This window comes from Sander vitreus, chromosome 5, assembly GCF_031162955.1.
Source record: "Sander vitreus isolate 19-12246 chromosome 5, sanVit1, whole genome shotgun sequence".
Taxonomy (NCBI): domain Eukaryota; kingdom Metazoa; phylum Chordata; class Actinopteri; order Perciformes; family Percidae; genus Sander; species Sander vitreus.
This window is the reverse complement of record NC_135859.1, coordinates 32,828,313-32,850,711: the sequence shown is the minus strand read 5'-3', so window position 1 is coordinate 32,850,711 and position 22,399 is coordinate 32,828,313. Positions and strand designations below refer to the sequence as shown.

The window sequence follows — 22,399 nt, the reverse complement described above, 5'->3', positions numbered from 1 at the left end:
GAGGTCAGAAACTCAGTGGATCTCAAGGAAACTACTTTCCATATGCATGGTTACGGCATATTCATACACAACTCATGTGCATTTAATCTCTATATTCATTTATACCAATCATATTTTGTCACAAACACTGTTACCCAATCATATCGTTGCTGTCAGACTATACATCCCTACACTTTCGATGCTCAAGATCCGGTCCACTGAGCTCCTCATAAATCCTGCTCAAAGCCAAATTCACCCAGCTACTCCGCATCTCTGAAAAGAGCTCTCCGTAATCATCAAAGTCTTAAGTCGACTTTTTCCACAACCTCGATTCTTCGAGACTATAACAGGGAAATTCCTGTACTGCTTTCAATGGAATATGACTCCTTGAAAAGTATACTTTTCAAGGAATTGTCTAACTAACTAATTGTCTCCTCAGTCTACATATAAAATAACTCTTTTTTCATTTTTTGTTTAAAATAGTCTTTCCTGATTTGAATACAGTTTGTGTAATCAAATATACATTTTGATCTAAATGGGACTTTTTTTTTATTAGCTTCTAGCTATACAAAATAATAAGCAGTCTAGACTCCCTGAGCGTTATCCTTCACCTGTCTGGTCTAACTATGAGTGTCTGTAAGTTAAGTTGAGTGCCCATAATAAACCTACAAGAACCCTTTCACAGTGATTTAGTGGTTCAACATCTTCACAGCCCTGAGCAGCTTGATGAAATGGTATTTAATAACTTATGAAGCACATTTGAACACGCTCATCATACTCCTAACATAAGTGCATGGCCACTCATCTTGTATAAACAGTGAAGCAGCACATTGCTGATAAAATATCCTAACGAAATATTTTTTTTACTCTGCACAGAAATATTTACACTCACATTTAAGCGGATGTAGCACACTTTTTTTGGAGTATAATAAAGATTGGTTTACATCAGTTCTCAAAATAAGCTGCATGTGTGTACTGTGCTTCACCTGTGTTGACCCCGCCGGTGAAGATCCAGGCTCCCGTTGTCATGGCAGCCTTGATGAGCCCTTTGCCAAAGACCTGTTTGAGTTTGGGCTGTAATTCAAAGTTCTGCAGGCCCCCGTGGACTGAGATGAGTAGCTTGGGCAGATCCAGCAGCCACTCCTTGGTCATCAGGTGAAGCAGCAGGTCAGGCTTGGTGTCATAAGACACTCGCACGTACTGAAAGCAGTGGGGCATGTGTCAGTAATGTACATCGCCCTCAGGGCACATGATGACTTGAAGTCTGCATGTGCCTGAGACATAAAACCAAACTGACACATGCATACACATATACTACATGTATTAAAAGCATTTGATATGAACAAGACGGTGATATAGGTTGTTTATTCCTACCCTCTTATACGACCCAGAGGAGCATTTCCTAAATTAGCGCCCCAAGTGGTGGCAGGAAATACGACCCACAGGAGCGTTTTCCGTCCTCATATCTAAACCCGGGAATGTAACTTTTTTTTAACATGACTGTAAAGTTGTGAAACGGTCGCGGTTTGGTTAGGTTTAAGCACAAAAACTACTTAGTTAACTTTAGAAAAAGATAGTGGATTGGGTTCAAATCAGACGTAACTTCACTTCTGGTTACGCACGTGACATAGAACATGACGCAACTCTGGTTGTTCCATTTTTTACTGTACGGGACACGGACCCCGATCACCTGGGTGAAAGTCCTGTTGGTTTGACCCATGCACCACCCCAACCTCCCTCCTTAAGCAGAACCAAAGATCCTTTATTCTAAAGGCAGCGCATTTCAAGCAGCGCCAATGGCATGAAACGATACACACTTCCTGTCTCCTAAAGGGGCGTGGCCTTGTTTGAACGTGTAGTGAACGTCGTGTGGATAGATAAAAAGTTATAGTTAAATAATGTATTAATATGTTCTTTTGCTAACGTTAGATATTTACACGGCTAAAAGACATATTTAGCATCATGGAGATTAGTTTTTAGGGCGTTCACGAACGTTAGCTGACGTTAGCTTCTCTGTGTTGCCAGATCTCGCCGAGAGTTTGGTCCTGAGACAGAAACAGGTCTCAAACAAAGTTAAGTTAATTTTCTCCTGATGTGTCCGTCTGAAAAATGCCATTGTAGTGTCAGAGTGTCCTGGAGATATGGGGCTTGTGTAAATGGGTCCAATATATACTTTGGTGACTATGGGCCTAAAGAATCGCTCATAATCTGTGTTCACGTTCACTTCTCCAGTTGGAATCAATGCACTCAGGACATGCCGCTAGTCTCTTAAAGAGGCGTGGCCACGGCAGAGCCCACATGACACAGATACAGGAAACTACTCTGAGTTGGGGCGTCTCGGTTCTAAACCGTCTCTGGCAGAACGTGGCACTTTATCACCTTACTACTATAACTACTATAGCCACTAGAGGACACTCCCACTATCAACGTAAATATGAGTCATAATTGCTGCTTGAACAAACGACTTATGTGGGCGTTTTTTGGGGGAGGACAGTCCTTATATGAAACAAATCTGTGAAGGAGAAATTATGAAATAGAAAAGCATCAAAAGGATCAGAGTTGCCCGAGTGTATGGCTTTATTTTTTTAAAGCTACAACAGTAGAACAGATGTTTGCTATGATTGAAGATGTATTATAGAGCATCTGTTTGTCTTTCTAATTCACCCTCAGACCCCCAACCTGGCATGTGTCTTGATGAATTATTTAACACCGGGAATAAATCAGACATAATACAGCCTTAATCATCTGAATTCCCTGTATGCGATATTGTAGTGTGATGTGATTCTGTCACCATGTTTCTCGTAGACGGTGACAGTGTGAATAACGTGCACAATCAAACTACGGATGGATTAATCACGTAAAATTGTATCTGCTGCAGTCTTTAAGACACCTAAATCATTTAAAGCAATAATTATATGTAATGACATAATAATTACATGTCTTTGATTGATATCGCTGCATATGTGCGATGCCTTTAAATGTGATTATCTAGCCAGTAACAGCCAGTAATTGGGAGTCCTCATTTCATGTCATTTCCATTTGGACTGTATTAAATGATTAACTGACAAAAAACTTGGCAATCATTGGGATATTCAATAATTTTCACAGCGCTGGTATAACTGTGCCATCTTGCCACCAAGAGCTGAATTACTTTCAGTCAGCCAAGCATCTAACACATCCCTGCTCTAAACCTGTTTGAAGTCAAACTGCAGCTGAGGACAATATCTTACAAATCTCCTTCAATTATTATGCACTTTTAGCTTTTACAATCCTCGTCCTACAGTATATTCCGCAAAGACCGCTGTACCACGGCCTACTCTACCTTTGACATCTGATGCATCTCACTAATACATTTGACCATTTTCAAAACCACAATTATTAACACAAAGGAGAACTTCCTGAAGAGGTCAAAACCTCACAAGTTTCATGTGCATTTGGACCTCCAAAATCTTCAGGTTGTTCTGTTTGTGTTTGCCTTGGGACTATCTTTAGAAGCAAGGTTTCAGCAGCGACACTGACAAAATGCAACCAAGTAGATTTTAGAGCTGAACAATTGATCAAAATGTTGTCAAAATGCCAATACCGCCTACTGCAATTTTGAAATCGCTGGAGTCGCAATATTTGTTAACGGTGGCAGATTTAGCACTTTGGCATGCTACTTCGCTAGCAGGGGGGTTGCTGATGGCATTTGGTCATAATACATCCATGCATTTTAGCATATGGATTTTTAGAATGACACGATAATTAGTTGAAGAGTAAGAAACAAGCTTGACCATAAGTTTAATACTGTAGGTGTTATTGGGGCCCAAGGCAATCGCCGACCTTTGCCTAATGGAAAGTCTAGTTTGTTCAAGTTTGTTAACCCTCTGAGGACGAAAGACGCACCGGCGCGTCCAAACAATGTTTGACAAAACTCCTACTCAAAAACTGATATTACATAATTTCATTTCAGACATTAAGTTACTATTTTAATCATATATAACCTAAGACTTTGGTAAACTCATTTCAAGCACCGAAACAATTCGTACAACACAGCACAAGTTAAGGTTTGTTTTTCAAAATCAAAAAGATTTGAATAATTTCAAAAAGCCAACATCAACGTTTCTAGCCTAGAAATCTAGACGCACCGGGGGGGTCTGGCAACTCTCCGTTGGCTTGCGAGCTGGAAAAACAAACTCTGGCCGGGCCAATCACATCGTGTATAGAGTCGGTGGGCGGGCTTATGGCGGCTGCTGCTGGCGAGCAGCGGTCTTCTGGAAGACTCGGAGTTAAGCTTTTCTTTGAGAAGAGAACAAAGAACGGCACTGAAGTCATTCTTAAAAAAGGAAGACGTGTTCGGTTGTTTGCCGACCGGATACGGCAAAAGTTGGTTGGAAAAAAATCTATCAACTAGCTCCGCTACCTTCTTCGTTGCTCTGCCTGGTTGTAGCGCTATCTTGTTGCATGCAGTGGGAATTTGAAAGACATCAATCTTCTTTGTTTTCAAGTAGCAGGGAATTCACGTGGAACCGTCGCAACTCTGCCGTCCTTATGTTAAGCCCGCCCACCGACTCTATACTCGATGTGATTGGCCTGACTAGAGTTTGGTTTTTCCAGCTCGCAAGGCAACGGAGAGTTGCTAGACTGACCCTGGCTGCAAATTACATTTGCTGCCGCTAGGGTGCGTCTAGATTTCTAGACTATGTCAAAATACCATTTTAAACTAAATATTGTCGTGCTGCAGAGATGTCCTGGCCTATACATCATATTCTACAGACATAAGAAAACATCTTTGTTTGGTGCAGCTCATCGCAAAAATCACACCATAATCATTGTAATGTATGTTTTTTTTAAGTGAAAATCATATGGCAAATCTTATCGCAATTGCAATATCAGTCAAAATAACTGCAATTAAAAATCATTCAGCCTTAGTAGATTTGTTATATGGCTGTCACCATGGCTTTATTGGAGTGTCCTCCCCCCTGGAACTCAATGGTGCCGAAGGCATCAGTGGGGCTGAGCTGTGTGTGTTTGCTGATCGACCACTTCTCCGACAGGCTGTCATTCTTGGCCAAACGATCTGCCTTATCATTCTGACTGGATGAGATGCCTGGGGGCAGGCCCACATGCTGACCTATCAGACGACCACAACAGCACCTGGGTGAGAGGAGAAAGTGAATGCAAGATTGATATATTAAACAGTCATTTACAGAAGATTGGACATTTTAAGAAACCAGAGCCCCAACAAGTAGCTCCTAGAGAGTAGGGCTGCAACTAACGACTATTTTCACAGTAGATTAATCTGTTGATTATTTTCTCGATGAATCGATTAGTTGCTTGGTCTATAAAATGTCACAAAATGGTGAAAAATGTCGCTCAGTGTCTCCCAAAGCCCAAGACGATGTCCTCAAATGTCTTGTTTTGTCCACAACTCAAAGATTTTCAGTTTGTTGTCACAGAGGAGTGAAGAAACTAGAAAATATTCACATTTAAGAAGCTGGAATCAGAGATTTTTTACTTTTATTTTATAAAACATGACTCAAGCCGATTATCAAAATAGTTGGCGATTAATTTAACAGTTCACAACTAATCGAGTAATCTTTGCAGCTCTAATCGAGAAAGAAAAAGAAGACAGAGAGAGAGAGATTGTGTGTGACAGAGAGGGAGAGAAAAGGCGTGAGAGCTGCTATAGTCAGTAAGAGGTGAGCATTGAAGAAGTGACAGCTTGTCATCCGACTTTCATCTTCTGACTGGGAGGAGAGGAGGAGAAGGATCTGAAGGCCCCTGCAATCTTTTATTGGCTCATGTCATTTTTTGTTCGACTTGTTTTTTTTCGACTCCCTTATGTTCTCCTCTCCTCCCTGGCGTAATGATACTTTTATGAATTGTAGTATTCCTACACGAGCACATGCTTATTCAGATGTACTGAATGCAGCTTTCGGTGTTTTAACATTACAGGATGGAGTGGGAACCCTGGGAGAAAATGGAGTCAGGAGGCTCTCATTAATCACTTCATGTTTCCGTCATCTCTTACCAAAAGGTTCTTTGCCTCCTTCCGCCTAATGCGTCAACACAAGTGTTTTTGACTTAAAAGAGAATTTGATTTGAGATTTGATTTGACTTGAGGATCATCTCATTACGCTCCTCCTGACTTCCATCCACTTTCCTCTGGTTATGCTAATTCTGTTTATGTAACAAACAGTGCCATTTCCTGTGTGTGTGTGTGTGTGTGTGTGTGTGTGTGTGTGTGTGTGTGTGTGTGTGTGTGTAGGTGTAGGTACTGCAGGAATTAGACTTGCCCCTCTGAGTTTGTCACCCAAAGAGACATCTTAAGCAGTAAAGATTTTGATAATGTCGATTTCCAGGATAAAGCCTGACATCGCGCCCGAAGTCCGCTCTCTGCGTGCCATTCTCAAAAAACAACAACAACCTTCGAGCTAGAAAGCTACACGCTGAAAATGGCAACTTTTGATGAAAATTTGGATCGTGAAACAAAGCAGGCCTGCTTGGTTCTTTCAGTGAATGATTGTAAAGATTTACAAAGAATATGTAAAAAATGTATTAAAAAAAAGGGTTGGGTTTGGGGAAAGAACATTGGGAAAGGCTTTAGTAACACTAAAAAACGACAAAAACACGACGGTGACCAACGTCACACGCTTAGGAAAACAATAAACGGTTGGGTTTAGGAAAAGAACATTGGGTAAGGTGTTATTAAAAAAAATGGTTGATAAACGCCACACGCGGGATGTGAGCCTTGCTCTCCTGGGTGCAAGTCCTGTGTTTTACCCATTCGCCACCCCAACCAACCTCCATCTTATGGCGATAATTCACATGTAATGTAGGTCAATGGAGGCCAAACGGCGTTGATAAATACGCTAAAAAACGATTATGCGCCTTGATAACACGCAAAAACGGCATACGAATTGGCGTGTCATACATATGCCGCTTTGTGAGATCAGTCTGTGTATTGTGTGAACAGTTAACTTCATTAAAATTGTTATGTGGCCTTTTCTTTTGCGGGGTGCAAATGTTCCACTAAAACAAGTCCCTTCCTGAGACTATTTAGCAGAGCCACCGTCGCTGCGTCCAGAGCTTAGTGCCGCTCAAGACAATTGTGATTGGTTTAAAGAAATCCAAACAACCCAGGTTTTTTTTTTTTCTTCTCCCATCCCAAAATGTATCTGTGGTGTAACCAGTCCCTGTGGAGAAAGGTCTGGCAATCCAAAACTACTGTGACAGTGACTTTGCAGAGGAAAATGAGAGGAACGTCGAGATAATGAGTGCAAAAGTGTCTCTCTCAAAACTACATTACATTTTGTTAAAGTGCTCTGATCATTACACTGTTATAGTATTAGACAAGGCCCTAACTACTTTCCCAGTTACACTTTGCTGTACTGATAAGCAGTATGCACCTGTGAGGTCAATCTTGACTGTTGCTTAAATTAATAACCTTTCAAAATGTAAAATGTTTCCCTCTTTGTGAACCGGCCTGGCCCTAAGTTTACATTTGTGGTTTTAAAATGTGCAATGTCAGTATTTTTGGCTCATTAGTGTAGAGCATCTAACTGTGATGCAGATAGAGGCCAGCGTGATATTACTCTGAGGCGTGTTTTAAAAGGTCAGTAGTGAAACGGGGCTCTTAATATGCTATATGTGAGGTAGGCTATCACATTAGCTTACTGATGCAGTAAGGTCTTGTATCTTTTAAAGCAAATAATGAAGCAGCTGAATCCTAAATATATAAAACCAAAACATACTTTCTTTATCCTTTGTTTCTTCCACAATTCAAAACAAAAACGACTAGCTGCAATTAAGAAGTACGCACAGTAATTCCATCACATGTATACACAACAATGTAATGCATTGAGATTTTTTCCATTTCCTTCACACGCTTACTCACCTATGGGGGTCTTTGGCGCTCACTATGATACGAACACATTCTCTCTTGCTGAACGCTCTTTCTATCCACGATTTCTGTGCCTGCAGAAATGAAGACAGAAGAACTTGGTCAGTCTTTGTCAGATAATGGAGCTGTGACCTGAGCAAGCAGGAGTGACAGACAGAGAGACAGACAGACAGACAGACAGACAGCAGAAACAGGCTCAAATCATGAGATGAGCAGACTTGCGTTTGCCTGAGGAGTTCACCTGAAAAAGAAAGTGTTTTCTGAGCATTGTTATGAAGAGACTTATCTCACACTATTTCTCTGCAAGCAGCAGTCCAGTTATTGGAGCAATTTCACATCCAAAACTAGCCTGGCGTCCTCATACTCAGATTCTAGTCAGAATATGAACTTCCCGACCTCAAATGTTGTGGGCGGGGCTAAATTCAGCTGGCATCCAGGCTAATCCAAACCTGGTTTCAGAACATAAATCACAACACTTTGGAAATGGAGTACATGCACAACAACAACACACACACACACACACACACACACACACACACACACACACACACACACGCACACACACACACACACACACACACACACACACACACACACACAGTAGAGGCCTCTCACACATAATTCAAACGTTAAAGACACTCTGACAGAAATGTTTTATTTTATTCAGTGGGTTCAGCCCAACCGGATGAGCTGAAGAGCTAAGAAAGAGAACGCAGATGTTAAATGCAGTGAGGCGGTGAATTCAGTCAGAGTTCCAGTCCCTCGAAACTCTCCTGAGCAGCCAGATGAGTGTATGTGGGTTCATTTGCGCAAGTGTGTGTATGCCTTTCTATATGTGTGTGCTTTGTGATCCTTTATTGTGTAGAGTATAGGGAGACTTCCGCAGCATAATGCAGCTAGGGGACTGGTGTATTCGTGACACCCTGATGCTCTGCAGTCACAGCCGCTGCAGGTCTGAGTGACAGAGAGACGGACTGCTACAGACCGAGGAGAAAGACACTGGAGAGCCACAGAGTTAGCCTGAGGCTGCACATGCAGCACTGGATTAAAGACTGATACACATCTGTGTACTGGAGATGTTTCCACAGATACATGCATGAACAGGCCTATATGTTTACTATCAGGAAGGATCAATGTTCGGAAACCTTTCTTAGAGCTATTATGAAAGGAAACTGTATCCAGAGACAACTATTGATTCTGCTTGTTTTATTCAAAGGGGCACTGTAATACGAATGGCAGGAGACCTTGCAGCTTTAGTGTCCCTTCTTTGGTTTGTTTGATATATTTTAGTTGTAGCTGCTTGCTCAATCCTCCCCTTTATTGTGCAACTGAATAGGCAAGGGTATTTGCTTAAAACAAAAGTACTGTGCCGCAAAGTGAGTTTTATAAATGCCAAGTATCTCATCACTAAGAGAGATTTCCTTCTGGTTTGAGAAAAGAAACTACATAAAAGGGCACTTGTTCCTATTTAACATTTGAAGATCACCCATAGTTAAGGTACTAGTACACTAAATTTGGTTTCCAACAACATGCCTGGATTTTTTATTTTTATTTTTTTTTATTATTTTATATCTTGGTAGCCAGAATGGAACACATACGAATCGAGTAAATCAAGACACAAGACAGCAAGGATTAGAAGGCTATGATTAGATTTGCGTGGATAGGCAACCACCAAAACCCTGGAGAACACAAATTCTCACGTTAATTTGCCAAAATGAAAACTGATGAATCCAACGAGAGTTTGCTATAGTCATTTATACTGCAATCAGTGCTTAAAATGGAAAGAAACACAGGAAACACTCTAAATCTGGACTGTGGATGATGCTTTGGCACTGTATCTGCCAACAGACGCAGACTGGAACAGACTTGGTCCAAATTGTTCAATCAGTCATCGCGCCTAAATCAAATCGTTATGTGTGTACCTGCCTAAACGGGTCAATATCTTTACGTTTTCTTTCCCTCTCTGTAATAAATACTTTTATGTCTTAATGTATGTTCATTAACTGTGGAAATAAAATCCAGTTAATCCAAAATAGCGGTATGTTGCAAGATGCAATGATGATGCAAATGTTCTGTTTCTGTGATAATGAGAGTGTTACACTCTGCCATTTACTTCTTTCTACTCAGCTTTTTGTGGTTCAAAGGTTACACTTCCTGGGTTGACACCACCATTCCCGGAAGTGGACTATGTCTGTGGCAGGTTTTGTGGCGTCAGAGCACAACACAAGAGGTCCAGAATAGGACCGAATGTCACAACGGGACAGTCACAGACAGCCAGGAGGACACACAGCCCAGACTCCCAAACCCACAGCAGAGGCAACACAACAGCCATGGAAACAAAAGGACAGAGCTTAATCTGGGAGAGCTGCCGCAGCTCTTCTCCCAGCCAGCAGAGCTGCAAGCTGCTTGTACAGGGCTTTCCCCACCGCCACGGCTACAACAACAACACGACCCATCCGCCTGACTGGCCCTGTCACACCACGGCACGCCAAAACCCACCGCAACTGGCCGCCAAACAGGCTCGGCCTACACACAGGCACACTTACCCTAACACCAGTCTTCCCACGATTAACCATTACTCTTGGGGGCTGGCGGGCTGCTTTTAGAGCTCACCCTGGCCACGATGACTCAGCGGGCCACAACAACGCCCCCAGCCCCATTCTTTCCCTGACATGCTAGAACTGTGTATTCATCCGCCTGCTCATCCTGGGGACAAAACTAGATCCGCTCAATGGTAGCAGCAGCAGAGTTTTCTTTTAGATTTGATTAGCATTGACAGGGCTCATGGATAAATCACAAACAGTCACACAACACTAAAAGCACTTTTGTGTTTTTGTTTTTTTAAACCCTTCAAAGAGGGACCCACAAACAGTTTCACTCCAAAGCATCCCAGACAAAGATTTACTTCCCTTTACACCCCATTTTTTGCTCTACTCAATTCTGCTCTTCCATCTTTTCTCTTTCTATGGTTTGCACATTCTCTCACACACTCTCTCGCTCTTCCTCTCACGCTGTCTAGTGCTGCATAAAAGATTTGACATGGTATGATGAGATGGCACATGGCCTGCGCTCCATTGTGTAATTAAGATGTATCACCAGGGCACGCACGCACGCGCACACACAAAGACACCAGCCGCGTGTTTGTGTGTGTGCAAGGGGTGACTGTGCAGCAAATGAACAGCATCTGACGGCCTGTTAGAGGTCTTAACTCCCTTACAATCAAACTCCGCCACCTCCACTCTGTCCTCTCTTCCCCCTCCTTTACTATTGTATCTCCTCTTCCTTATTGGCACTGGCAGGGAGCTGAATTGGAAACCATATCCAATCAATGGCCTAATCCCTTTGCTTCCTCCCTGTCCCTCTCCCCTTTTTTTCCCCCACTCTTTTCCTTTTTACAAACATGAATGACTCCGATTTTATGTGGACATATAGGTAGCCTGTAGCACTTTTACATAAAGCATGTTTTACAATTAAATATAAGTTTTTTTGACAATTTTGTTATGTATCAAGAGTGATATAAGTTCTGTTAAGATACCCAAACACTCTCCCTTTGATTTTCTGATACATCTATTCCAGAAAGTGCTAAATCATCACCTTTCCTCTTGTGCTTTTTCTTCACCTCTTTGTACAACGCTGCAATAGCATTACATTGTATTTGGTTCCACTGCGATCTCAAAAGAGAAATAACTGCTTCTCGCTGTCAAGTGCATTTCAATTTCTTCTTTTGGTTCACTTTGATTTTACACGCAGGATGATATCATAACTCAGACAGTTATGTCAGTAGACAGGAAGCACATTCATGATAAATCATGATGTTCCAAGATAAGGCCACTGTTTTGGATGAATATTACAAAAGATAAGAAAGATGTCATGAGAAAGGTCTTCTTAAAACACATTTGATACATCTTTTGGGTAAAAGTAGTAGTTTAAAGTAGTTTAAATAATCTTAAAAAAGAAGAAGAAATGATTGAAATAAGATGAAAATAAGACTATGTGCAGCATCCACATACAAACATGAGACTCTAAATACACTACGACTGTAACACAGAACACTGCTTGACACTTGCTTGAATTTTTCAATCAAAAACAACTGAAAAAGCAAATAAAAAGCAGTAAAGAAAGAGATTGATTTCCACAAATGGAGAAATATTGAGTAAACCAAAAAAATCATCTGTGGTTAAAAATTCTTGAGGTCGTTAAAAAGCTTGATCAGAGCAAAACTGTGACACACACATCTGGTTTTCATGACTCACCTGTATTATGTGATGGGCTGCATTGTTCTGGCCTTCCCTTCAAAAGCATGGTCGAACGTAGTGTTAGCGGCTTAAAATTAAGATCACTGAACGAAACTAATGAGAGCAAACTTGATCAGGCCACCTCTCAGTCCACTGTCAACTGGTCTACTCTGGGACGATTAGCACTGCTGGTATGTGTGTGTGTGTGTGTGTGTGTGTGTGTGTGTGTGTATGTGTGTGTGTGTGTGTGTGTGTGTGTGTGTGTGTGTGTGTGTGTGTGTGTGTGTGTGTGTGTGTGGAGCTGAAGGTACACACTAAGTTTGCCACTAATATAGTCTTTCCCCATGTCTCACAGTCTCCTCCCATCTCCAAACAGCTGGGAGCGTGCATACGAGCCAAGAAATAATAATACAAATGTTAAAAAATGAATAAAGAAGATCTCACATCATGACACCGCTGGTTAACCATCTATACGTAACACGACAATCATGTTTGACCGCTCCAAAACATTCAAAAGTCAGCAGACGTTTCCAGAAACAGTGTGCTTACAGAACTACCTGCTGTCCTCCACTTCTCACAAGAACCTTACCTGATTTAGATTCAAATTAAAGGTGGACTGTCAGCCTTTGTGAGTGTGTGTGTGAGAGAGAGACAGAGAGAGAGAGAGAGAGAGAGAGAGAGAGAGAGAGAGAGAGAGAGGGTGTTTCATCTCCCTGAGCCACATTTCATTTGTGTACTTGACTTTTTGCCTTTGCACTTTATGTTTAGTTTTTGCAGTTTCCTGCTGTTTTTTATTTTTTTACAGTACAACAAAGGCAGTTTCCTACTTGTTTTCACTAAAAGGATTAACGGACTTGTACATCATACGGACCAGATTTAATTAGCAGGAGCAGCAGGGGAAACTGGGCGCATAAGACTGTAATCTGAACTAAATGAAGTCTAACAATACACAAGCAGGAAAAACACAGAAAGGAAAGAGGGTGTACTTTCCAAAAATTGTAATCCTGCTTAATTTAAAACACACACACACACACACCAAAAACACAATGTGAATAAAAAGCAAAATCATCAGAAACAAAAATACCCCAGATTCAGTTTGAACGAAAGCGTAATGTATTCAGTTTCATGACAGACTCAGAGTGCACCTGAATCCAGACAGTCCAGATGCTACAAGACACCAGAGCCAAAATAAACCACACACACACACACACACACACACACACACACACACACACACACACACACACACACACACACACACACACACACACACAGGATCATGTAGACACCACCGGGTTTGTGCCAGAGTGTGCTCTGGCGCTCGAAGTGACTATTTACAATAGTACATTTACTAAGCTACTCTATACTATATTATAGATTTACTATTCGATTATGTCGACTGGCCAATCAACTTGCCCGACATACATATTTTGCCATTGCTTATGTCGAACCCTGTGTGTGAGCTGGATAAAATACGGAAATGAAAAATGAAGCAGAGACATTACTGTTATACAGACGATACATGGTACTCATCAGTTCAGACTTAAGCAAATCTGAAGCCCTACAGATAGCGTTACTGACTGACTAGTCTCGCATTGCCAGACCTATCTCCACAGCGCTGCGGAGGAAGGTCTGGCTAGCCCACACAACATTCCAGGATAGGAGAAAAATGTGCTCTGGTTTATTGGCATTTCTTTAAACCAATCAGAATTGTCTTGGGCTGTGCTAAGCGCCGGACGCAGGTACGGTGCCGCTGCAAAATAGCCTCGGGAAGGAACTTGTTTTGGTGGAACGTGTGCACATAGGGAGGCGAGCTCTGGAATTAAAATGGCTGTTGAGTGTGTGATGAGCGTTTTACCCCAAAAAAAGATAAATGTAATTTGATTGTCGGTTCAAGCTCGGAGGATTTTTCCCTAATCGACTGGAGTTTAGAATGCCAGCACAAAGAAAGCGGATGGTGAGGGACATCCGGCCCAAAATGAGGGCATCCGGCAGAACCGGAACTATCCCGTAAATTAAACTTCGTCGATACAGACTACCGAATGACCAATCTACAACCAGACCAAGGTTGGCCTCGCAGTGCCTTTGTTTTTCTCTGTTTATGCCTTCTCTCTTCTTCATCTTTCTCCTCTATCAACTCCCTTTGTAACCCCAAACAACAGCAGCCAGGAGCAAACCACGCACACCATATGTAATCCCAGAGATGGGAAATATTATATGCAATGACCTTCACAAGATAGCCATCTTGGGTAAGTCAATGAATTGGTAAACAACACTAGATTGTGACTCAATGCTTGACCCAGACCTGCAAAGGCCAATGCCAGCAATGTGTATTTACCGCTTGCATTAAGGATGAGGTCATTGCCTTTAAATGCAATCTTGTCAAGGAGAGGAACCACTTATGCAAGTGAAATAGCATTCACTGAGCTGAACACACACACAAACACTGGGTTTGTCTTGCTGGAGGGTAGCTGGCGTACATTAGTATGGGCCACACACACATTACAATCTCGCTCTCACTCTCTCTGACACACACAAACACACAGAATGAGTTTTCCACTTGTTTCAGCATTTCCCAGCTTAAGAGAGATTTAAAGTATAAACCAAAAAATGGCGACAGAGAAACAGAGCAGATTTAAAGGAGCGACTTAATATTGTGTGTGTGTGTGTGTGTGTGTGTGTGTGTGTGTGTGTGTGTGTGTGAAAGTGTGTGTTCTCATGGGTCAATATGGGAAATGTGTTCATTTTGACCCTATTAGTCAGTAGTATTTACTTACAAAATGGCCAACACACAACAGCAGATTGAAGGCTCCCTGTTGGTCTCCTAAGAACAAAGTGTAGACTGTAAGCTGAGCCACAGTCCAAACCAACATTTCCCACCTCTACTCAGCAACTCTTCTCCGTTCTGGTAGCCTGGACAAAAGGTTGCTAAAGGGGCAAACGCACAACACAAACAGGTGCAGACTGCCTCAGCCCAAAGTAATCTTTTCCACCACTCTACTGTGAACAATTTCAAAATGGCCAATACACAAGATAACCAAGTGCAGAATGGGGGTTCTTCTCTGGTGTGTTACACCGGATAAAAGCCTAAATCCCAAACAACCTTTTTCCACTTCTAGTCCTTCAGTCTGGTAGACTGGAGGACAGCAGCAAATTGTTCAACACACAAGATAACTCAATCAACGCATTCTCATGAACGGGTTCGTATTATATCGTATGAAAACTTATGCACACCCATTTCTACAAAATTAGCCGACCACTGGCTGGTCACGTGACGACCGGTCACATGAAAGTTAAGTTTAGCGGTCTTTAAAGTTGCGTTTAGCAAAAGGGGACTTTGACCTGGGTAGGGCTGCAGCTATCGATTCTTTTAGTAATCGAGTATTCTACCGATTATTCCATCGATTAATTGGTAAACGGCAATAGTAAATATACAAAAGAGAGGTTTCCTTTTTAGAAAAAGCTATATTTTGTATTTCCTAAATTGCACACAATAACAGCGATAGATGCCAATCTTTTTTAAGCACCGGCCGCATGGACCACAAAGCCCCTTAATCTGTTGGCCAAAGTACATTTTTGGTGGCCCAAATGTTAATCTTTTTCACATCCTTCCCCTTCATGCCTCTGGCTCTTTGCACTGGATATGCAAAAGAGCTGTTCACTAACCCGAGGGTAAATGTGACGGTACAAAGCTTACAGCAGGTCCATTCAACTATACTGTCATCATCGGCATGGTCCGATGATGTCATTCACGTGCATATTAAGTAGCCATGAGGATTTACTGCTCCAGTGGAGAGGGGTTGGTTTGTCTCCGGCAGCAGCTAAGTTTACAAGAATTTGTCAAAAATGTCAAGATTCGTAGCAAATGATTAAACAGCTTGTTTGTAAAACATCACTATCTGCAGAGTTGCACGCTGTAGTTGTGTAAAACGGCGCGGTGGACGAGAGCAGCAGGCGTTTATGTTACCTTGTGTCGGGTTGGTTCCGTGGAATGGATGAGTACACTGGATGATTTCTACTGAGGTGATGTAGCATTGACGCTATGCTATTGTGGTAAGCTAGTTTGATTTTACGATTTTACAGTAGACATTACTGTACAGAGTTTTCGTTTCTTTGCAGCTTTAAATGATCCCAAACTTTCTGTTGCTTTTTCTTGCCTGTGTCTTCTCTTAGCCCATCACTATTTTCGCTCTCGCCCTTCATTTGTAATCTGCAACGTCAGTCTCGTGTCCACAGAAGCGCCAGCCCGTTGTGCGCTAGTAATAATCATCCGTGCGGAAACACAGCAAGCGGTACGTTAGTCACACTGATTAAACGAAGCTTCGAGGCAAAGAATTTTGCATCGAGGATCTTTGATCATTGATTTATTCGAATTAAGGAATCGTTTCAGTCCTAGAGCGGGGTACAAAGCACCGTGAGCTGCCGGTCGTTTCAGCAGCCGCAGTTGCTAGTTGAGTTTAGCCGACAAAAAGTGAGCGTCATGCGGCGCAGACAGTTACGTTTAGACACCAAAACAACTAGTTAAGGTTAGGACAAAGATCGTGGTTTGGATTAAAACACTCCTGGGATACAAACGCGCGTTTCCTGGGTGAAAAGCGTGTGTTTACCCTCGGACGCAAACTCCACTCAACAGGTTGAAAGCCCTGTGTTGTACTCAACCCCGACTTCTTTCCTATGTGGTCCAGAGCACTCTTATACAGCGGTAGTCAATGTGGTGCATACAGCAAAAAATACATTGAATTCATACAAATTACAGTGCATTACTTTTTCGTAGCTACAGTATATGTACAAATAGTTCATGAGAACAGCCTGACCCAGTGTAGCCCAAACTAACCTTCGCACCTCTCTGTTGTCGATGTAGTGTAAAATAAAGGTAAGCAGCACTTATACAAACACATACTAAGAATATTCATCTTTTCATAATACCAGTGACAGAAAGACTCAAACACTTGATTTAGAGTGAAGACTCCTGAGGCAATTGCCCACAATTTCATCATGCTCTCTATGTATGTAATTATGTACCAACCAACTTTCAAATATAGCCCAATTCCAAATTCCAAACAATAATAAGCTCTGAAGATACTCATGGAACAGTCATTCAAATAATGTAATTTGTTTACTGCCACTGGGATTCTATGTTTTAATCTCACACAATACACACATTTCAGCTGCTGAATAACAATGTCAATGTGTGTCTTTAGCGCTTAACAGCATATGTTGTGTTATCCATCTACCAAAAAAAGGCAAACAAAGCACTTTATACTCAGAACATTGGCTCTTCTCCTTAGTGGTTACTTTAAATAAATTCAGGTAGCAGATTTAAGATGGCACAGTTTATATGAATATTTAAACAGATTCACAGCAATTTTAGGTTTATAAGACCAAGACTGGATAACATAAGATGCTATGAATCTGCCCCTTAATCTTAAATAGGCCCTCCAGGCTGCTTAATAAACTCATTTGCAGTGTCCGTGTTTGGATTTACAATGTAACTGACCAGATCAATGGACTAGCTATCTGTGTCTGACCCTTCAACTCAATGGCCTTGAGGAGACCTTCACTGAAAGGCTCTGGAATGGCATTTCTGTTATCCTGATGGCAGTCTTTACGGAAGGTTTATGGAGTGCCTTATATAATTTATGGATATGACTGCAGCCATATAATGTCCTATAAAACAGAAGCATGTGGATAGAGTAAAATCCTTGAAGTAGCACTTCTATTTAATTAAAGCAATGTACGTACAATGCTTGATTTATATGGAATTGAAATACAGCCCTTAAAAAAAAAAAATCCATCCTCTTCAACATGTCATATATTGATGGCTTTCTATGAAAAAGACCTAAGTGCTCTTCGTTGCTGTGAGTCACGTACTCGGCAAGTAATTGTAAATCATAGCGCAATATAAAAAGGATATATAGAGACTGGCAGACTGTGGTAAAGATATGTGACAAGAGTGTATAGAAATGAAAAAGAGAACTGTAACTGTAAGAGGGGGAGAAAGGGAACAGCAGGTTGAGTGTGGGAGTCGAACACTCGAGGAAATGAAAAAGTGAAGAACACAGTGACATAAAGGCATATATTGTTGCTTTTATCAGCTGTGGCTAGTGATCTGATCTGATCCACAGGAACGGTAATGGTGCCGATATTGACCCTAAATGTCCAAATGTCATTGCAAAATTAGAGTTTCAACTCAGTTATGGTGGGCCACCAACTGTCTTTAGTGCAATCTCTGGCCTCAATTTACCTTACTCAAATAATCCTAATAAGTTCATAATCAGTTCCATGCATTTGGGTATACAGACGTTAAATATGTGTATCGACTGAACCTCTGAGTTAAAGTATCAGAATCGGTATCAGGAATCAAAAGCTGCATCAGTGCAGCCCTAGCTGTTTTGTAAAAGGCTTGTATCGCAAAGTTGTACTTTGTATTATTTTAGATCATATGTATGCAGAACAATGTCTTACCTGTATACAAATATTTAGATGTTTGTCTCTAAGGCAGAATATTAAAGAACAATGGTGACAATTTGCAAAGCCATTGATCTCTCAGTTCCTAAAAGGATAAACAACATATATTGAATCATTGCATTACAGTGAACATGCATATTTATGCATGTTCACCGTATTGTATTGTTCTTCAAACAAAATCAATCTCAGCAACAATGTACCCTATAATTCAGCACACAACATCAAATGCAAAATGCATGAGAACAAGTATTGTTTAAGTTTCTCTTTCTACATTGTGCTTGTGCTTGGGCATGCATCTGTTTTGTTCTTGAGTACACTGCTGTGTATTATACGTGCTTACTTGTGTCCTAATGCGCATGTGCGGGTGTGTTCAATGTGTGAGTGTAATGAGCGAATGCTTGCTTGTTTTAGCGCCCGTCGTTTTCAATCCATCTCCTGAGGCTAGAATAAGCAGCTCTCTTTCCCACAGGCCTCCGTTAAGCCTAGCTGAGCATCTGGCCATGCAGGCTCTAATCAACACTGGCATGGCCATTCTGTCTGTGACAGAGGTGGTGGAAAGGGGGGGAGATGGGTTCTCCCTTTGGGGGGTTGGAGGTGGGGTGCTGGTTGTTAGCATGAGAGGAGATGAGTAGGAGGGAAGAGGTTAGGCAGAGAGTGGAGAAGATGGAGGCAGAGGTAGCTGATGAGAGAGATAAGAGGTGAGGGAGAGGTGAAGGTGGGTGTGGTGGCGAGAAGAAAGACAGAAGGGGGACAGAAAGAGAGAAGGGGAGAAAGTGGGAAGATTGGTGTTGTGTCAGTGAATTTGTGTTAGAGTGTCAAAATGCCACGTCGGCAGGAGAGAGAACAGGGAACAGACAGTAAATTCTGTCAAGATGAAGTGGACACGACTGAAGAGAGAAGAAAAAGAAGAAAAGGAAGAAGAGCCTATAGGTTGTAAATCAGGGACCGGGTCCAAACAGATTAAAAACAGACAGTAATGGAAAAACAGCTGAAAAAGTGGGCGTACAGAGAGAGACAGCGAGAGGAGAGAAATAAATAGGCCGACAGTGAGGAGAGATAAGATGTGTCCATTTTGTCTGTGTCAAGATGAGGGCAGAGAAGAGGGAAACCTTACATCAGAAGAAATGGGAAGCCAGCAGAGAAAAAGGAGCAATAAAAGAGAGTGTGAGAGGCAACTAGCCACAGTGAATGACAGGGGGAGCAATCAGGCAGCGAGCCTCAGTCAGTCTAATGATCACACAGCGCAGTAGTGGTTTGACTGACACCTGTCGAGTAGCCTGCACGAAGTGACAGTCCAGGGCCAGAGAATGGAAAGAAATGGGAAGAATTAATGGAGAGGTAGTGTTGTTAGGTGTATTATCACTTAAGCCGGAATTAAACCGTCCGCGTACACAAGGGGTCCGCCGGAGTCCGTGTGACGTAATTGTCATTATCGGAGGGTATATGTGTAGGCTTTGTGAGGGCATCCACTTACCGCCAATTCTTTTTTTTTTAGAAAAGATTTGAATTAATAGCTTTACTGTATTACAAACAAGAAATGAGTACAACAGAATGCAAAAAAGTAACCTGCCCCACACACAACTCCAAATGAATGGAATAAAATAAAGGTTGCCCTTCTAAAAGACATGGTAAAACAAGTTGACGCCAGTCACCAAGTGAACATCAACTATTTATCAAAAAATCAAGACAAAGTAAACATTTCAAGACATTCTTGATAGGTGAAACAAAAATGGTTGCCACATTTTGTCAAAGGTTGCAGAGTTGAGAGGGACATTGTATCATACTTTCTCCATATGTTACACGTTGGATATCTCTGCTAGCCAGGTTTTAAAGGAGGGAACATCCTCGCTTTTCCACGTGGCGCCAATTCTTTGTGATGGTGCTGACATGTCCGTACCATAGTGGTAGTGGAGGAAGCGATCTACTGCGCCTGTGTGGAACGCGTCCTGCCAATCGGAATGTATAAACACAAACAGACCTACTATGCACCTGTGGGGTCCGTGTACGTGTCCGTTCGAGCCTTAAGCTGTGCTGTGCAGTTTGGGTTAGTGTTGTTATGTTGGCTTGTCATGTTGTATCATGTTGTGTTTTCTATTGAGTCATCTTGATTTCCATTGTGTTTTGTGATGCTCATATTGTGTTGTGACATGTTATGTTGTGTTGTGTTTCATTATCTGCATAATGTGTAACCCACCGCTTGACAATCAGACTGTAGTTTACATTTTGTTAGCAGATTTCTTGTTGGGAGGGCATTTTCTTTTGCTCGCCAGGTGTCAGGGACCAAGCAATTAGGCAAGAGAAGATTTCAAAAAAGGGGTTTTTATTTTAGCCCACAAAAACATTACAACAAAATAGAAATAAAGTTTGGGCCCTTAAAAGAGGTAAAATAAACAAACCAAACTTAAGCTCTGAACATAACAAACATAACAAAAATACAACTGACCTATCATAAGAGAAACAAAGGGGACTTATATACTGGCTGATCAGACCAGGTTTGACACACAGGGGGAGACTAACAATAACACTAATACATAAACTACAAATAACAAAAAAAACAACTAAACACTTACTCCAAAAGAAATGTAATCTCAATTAACATTAACCGAATAAATGTTCTAAATACAATACAAATCAAAACTCAAATATCTTGGGAAAAAATAAAGCTACCCCCCACCAGACATAACAAGTAGTGGTAGAGTCCAATTTGGCCAGCACCCCTATAAAGCTACCGTTGTTCCAGACGCCACCCCTTTGTCCCAGCAGCCTTCATGCCTCACTCCAGGGTGTGGAATCTGCAACACTGATAAGCTCAAAAGAAAACCATTATAGCAAAAAGACAATCCAAAACTTATAAAGTATATATGTAAACCAAATCCAGTGTCCTGTACGTTATTTAAAACTAAATGAATGTTTACAACAAAATATATAATGGGTCTGAAAAGGTATAGAAACCAATCTTAAGGTAAACAGCATGAACTAAGATAAATGTGAGTGTATGAGGTTACCGCCTTTAAGATGGCTGTGTGGCCACGGCTGTGGCCATCACACCAGGTATGAAGAAAGATGACGTCACCATTCTTAAACCGGCCTGCCAAGCTGTTATTTGTTGTCGTTTCTCCATCCGGTAGAAAAATGATGTGGGTGACAATTTAGACGTTGTCGCTACACCTCTTTGTGTGTAGCTTCAAACTGTATCTCTACCTGTCCAGCACTGTTGCACCCCTCATTATTTTGTGGCTCTGGCTGTTCGACAAAATGATTTGCTGTTTACCAGACCATGGGAAATATGACTTGGGCGCTGCATGGGTACCACCGTTATCAGGAAGAGGCACAGTCAAGGCCACAACACGAGCTGTTGCACGCTGTGCCATGTTGTGTGTCTGTGTGTGTGCGGCGGACCAGTGCTCGTGTACTGTAATGAAGTTGCAGGTGCTGAGGTGGTTCGGGCCAAGGGCTGTGAAATTGCTTCTGGTGTGACCACCATACTCTAGCTGATAGGGAGTTTGAATGTGTGTGTATTTGGACAACAAAGAAAAAAGAAAAGGAAAAGGACATTCTGCAGATTCTGGGAAAAGCTGCAAAAACCCATAAAGGCTCATATTGACTGACGTTGACCCGGTCTGTTCTCCCCCACTACATCTCACTCCGTCCTTCCAGGTTCTCCCTCTTTCTAGTCTCTTTCATCAATTTATGATGGATGTATTTCTCAGGTCAAGTGTACATGACCAAAGTTGCATTTTTAATATCACAACCAGCTTAGCACTCGCACAGTGATTCTAATAGCACGACTCACATTCCCTCTGTGAGGAAGTCTAGTGTTCTTCAGGCAGCA

At 41.8% G+C, this 22,399-nt stretch overlaps 1 protein-coding gene across 2 annotated transcripts in view; it reads right to left on the bottom strand.

The window, feature by feature from the left end:
- Nucleotides 1-22,399, bottom strand: part of trpm3 (transient receptor potential cation channel, subfamily M, member 3) — a 156,539-nt gene that overhangs the window by 70,192 nt on the left and 63,948 nt on the right. For both annotated transcript variants that reach the window (XM_078249837.1, XM_078249838.1), the window contains exons 2-4: nt 7,859-7,938; nt 4,914-5,115; nt 966-1,179 (exon numbers count right to left, since the gene is read on the bottom strand). In XM_078249837.1, the coding sequence (XP_078105963.1) occupies nt 966-1,179; nt 4,914-5,115; nt 7,859-7,938 (496 nt within the window). The remainder of the gene's footprint in view (nt 1-965; nt 1,180-4,913; nt 5,116-7,858; nt 7,939-22,399) is intronic.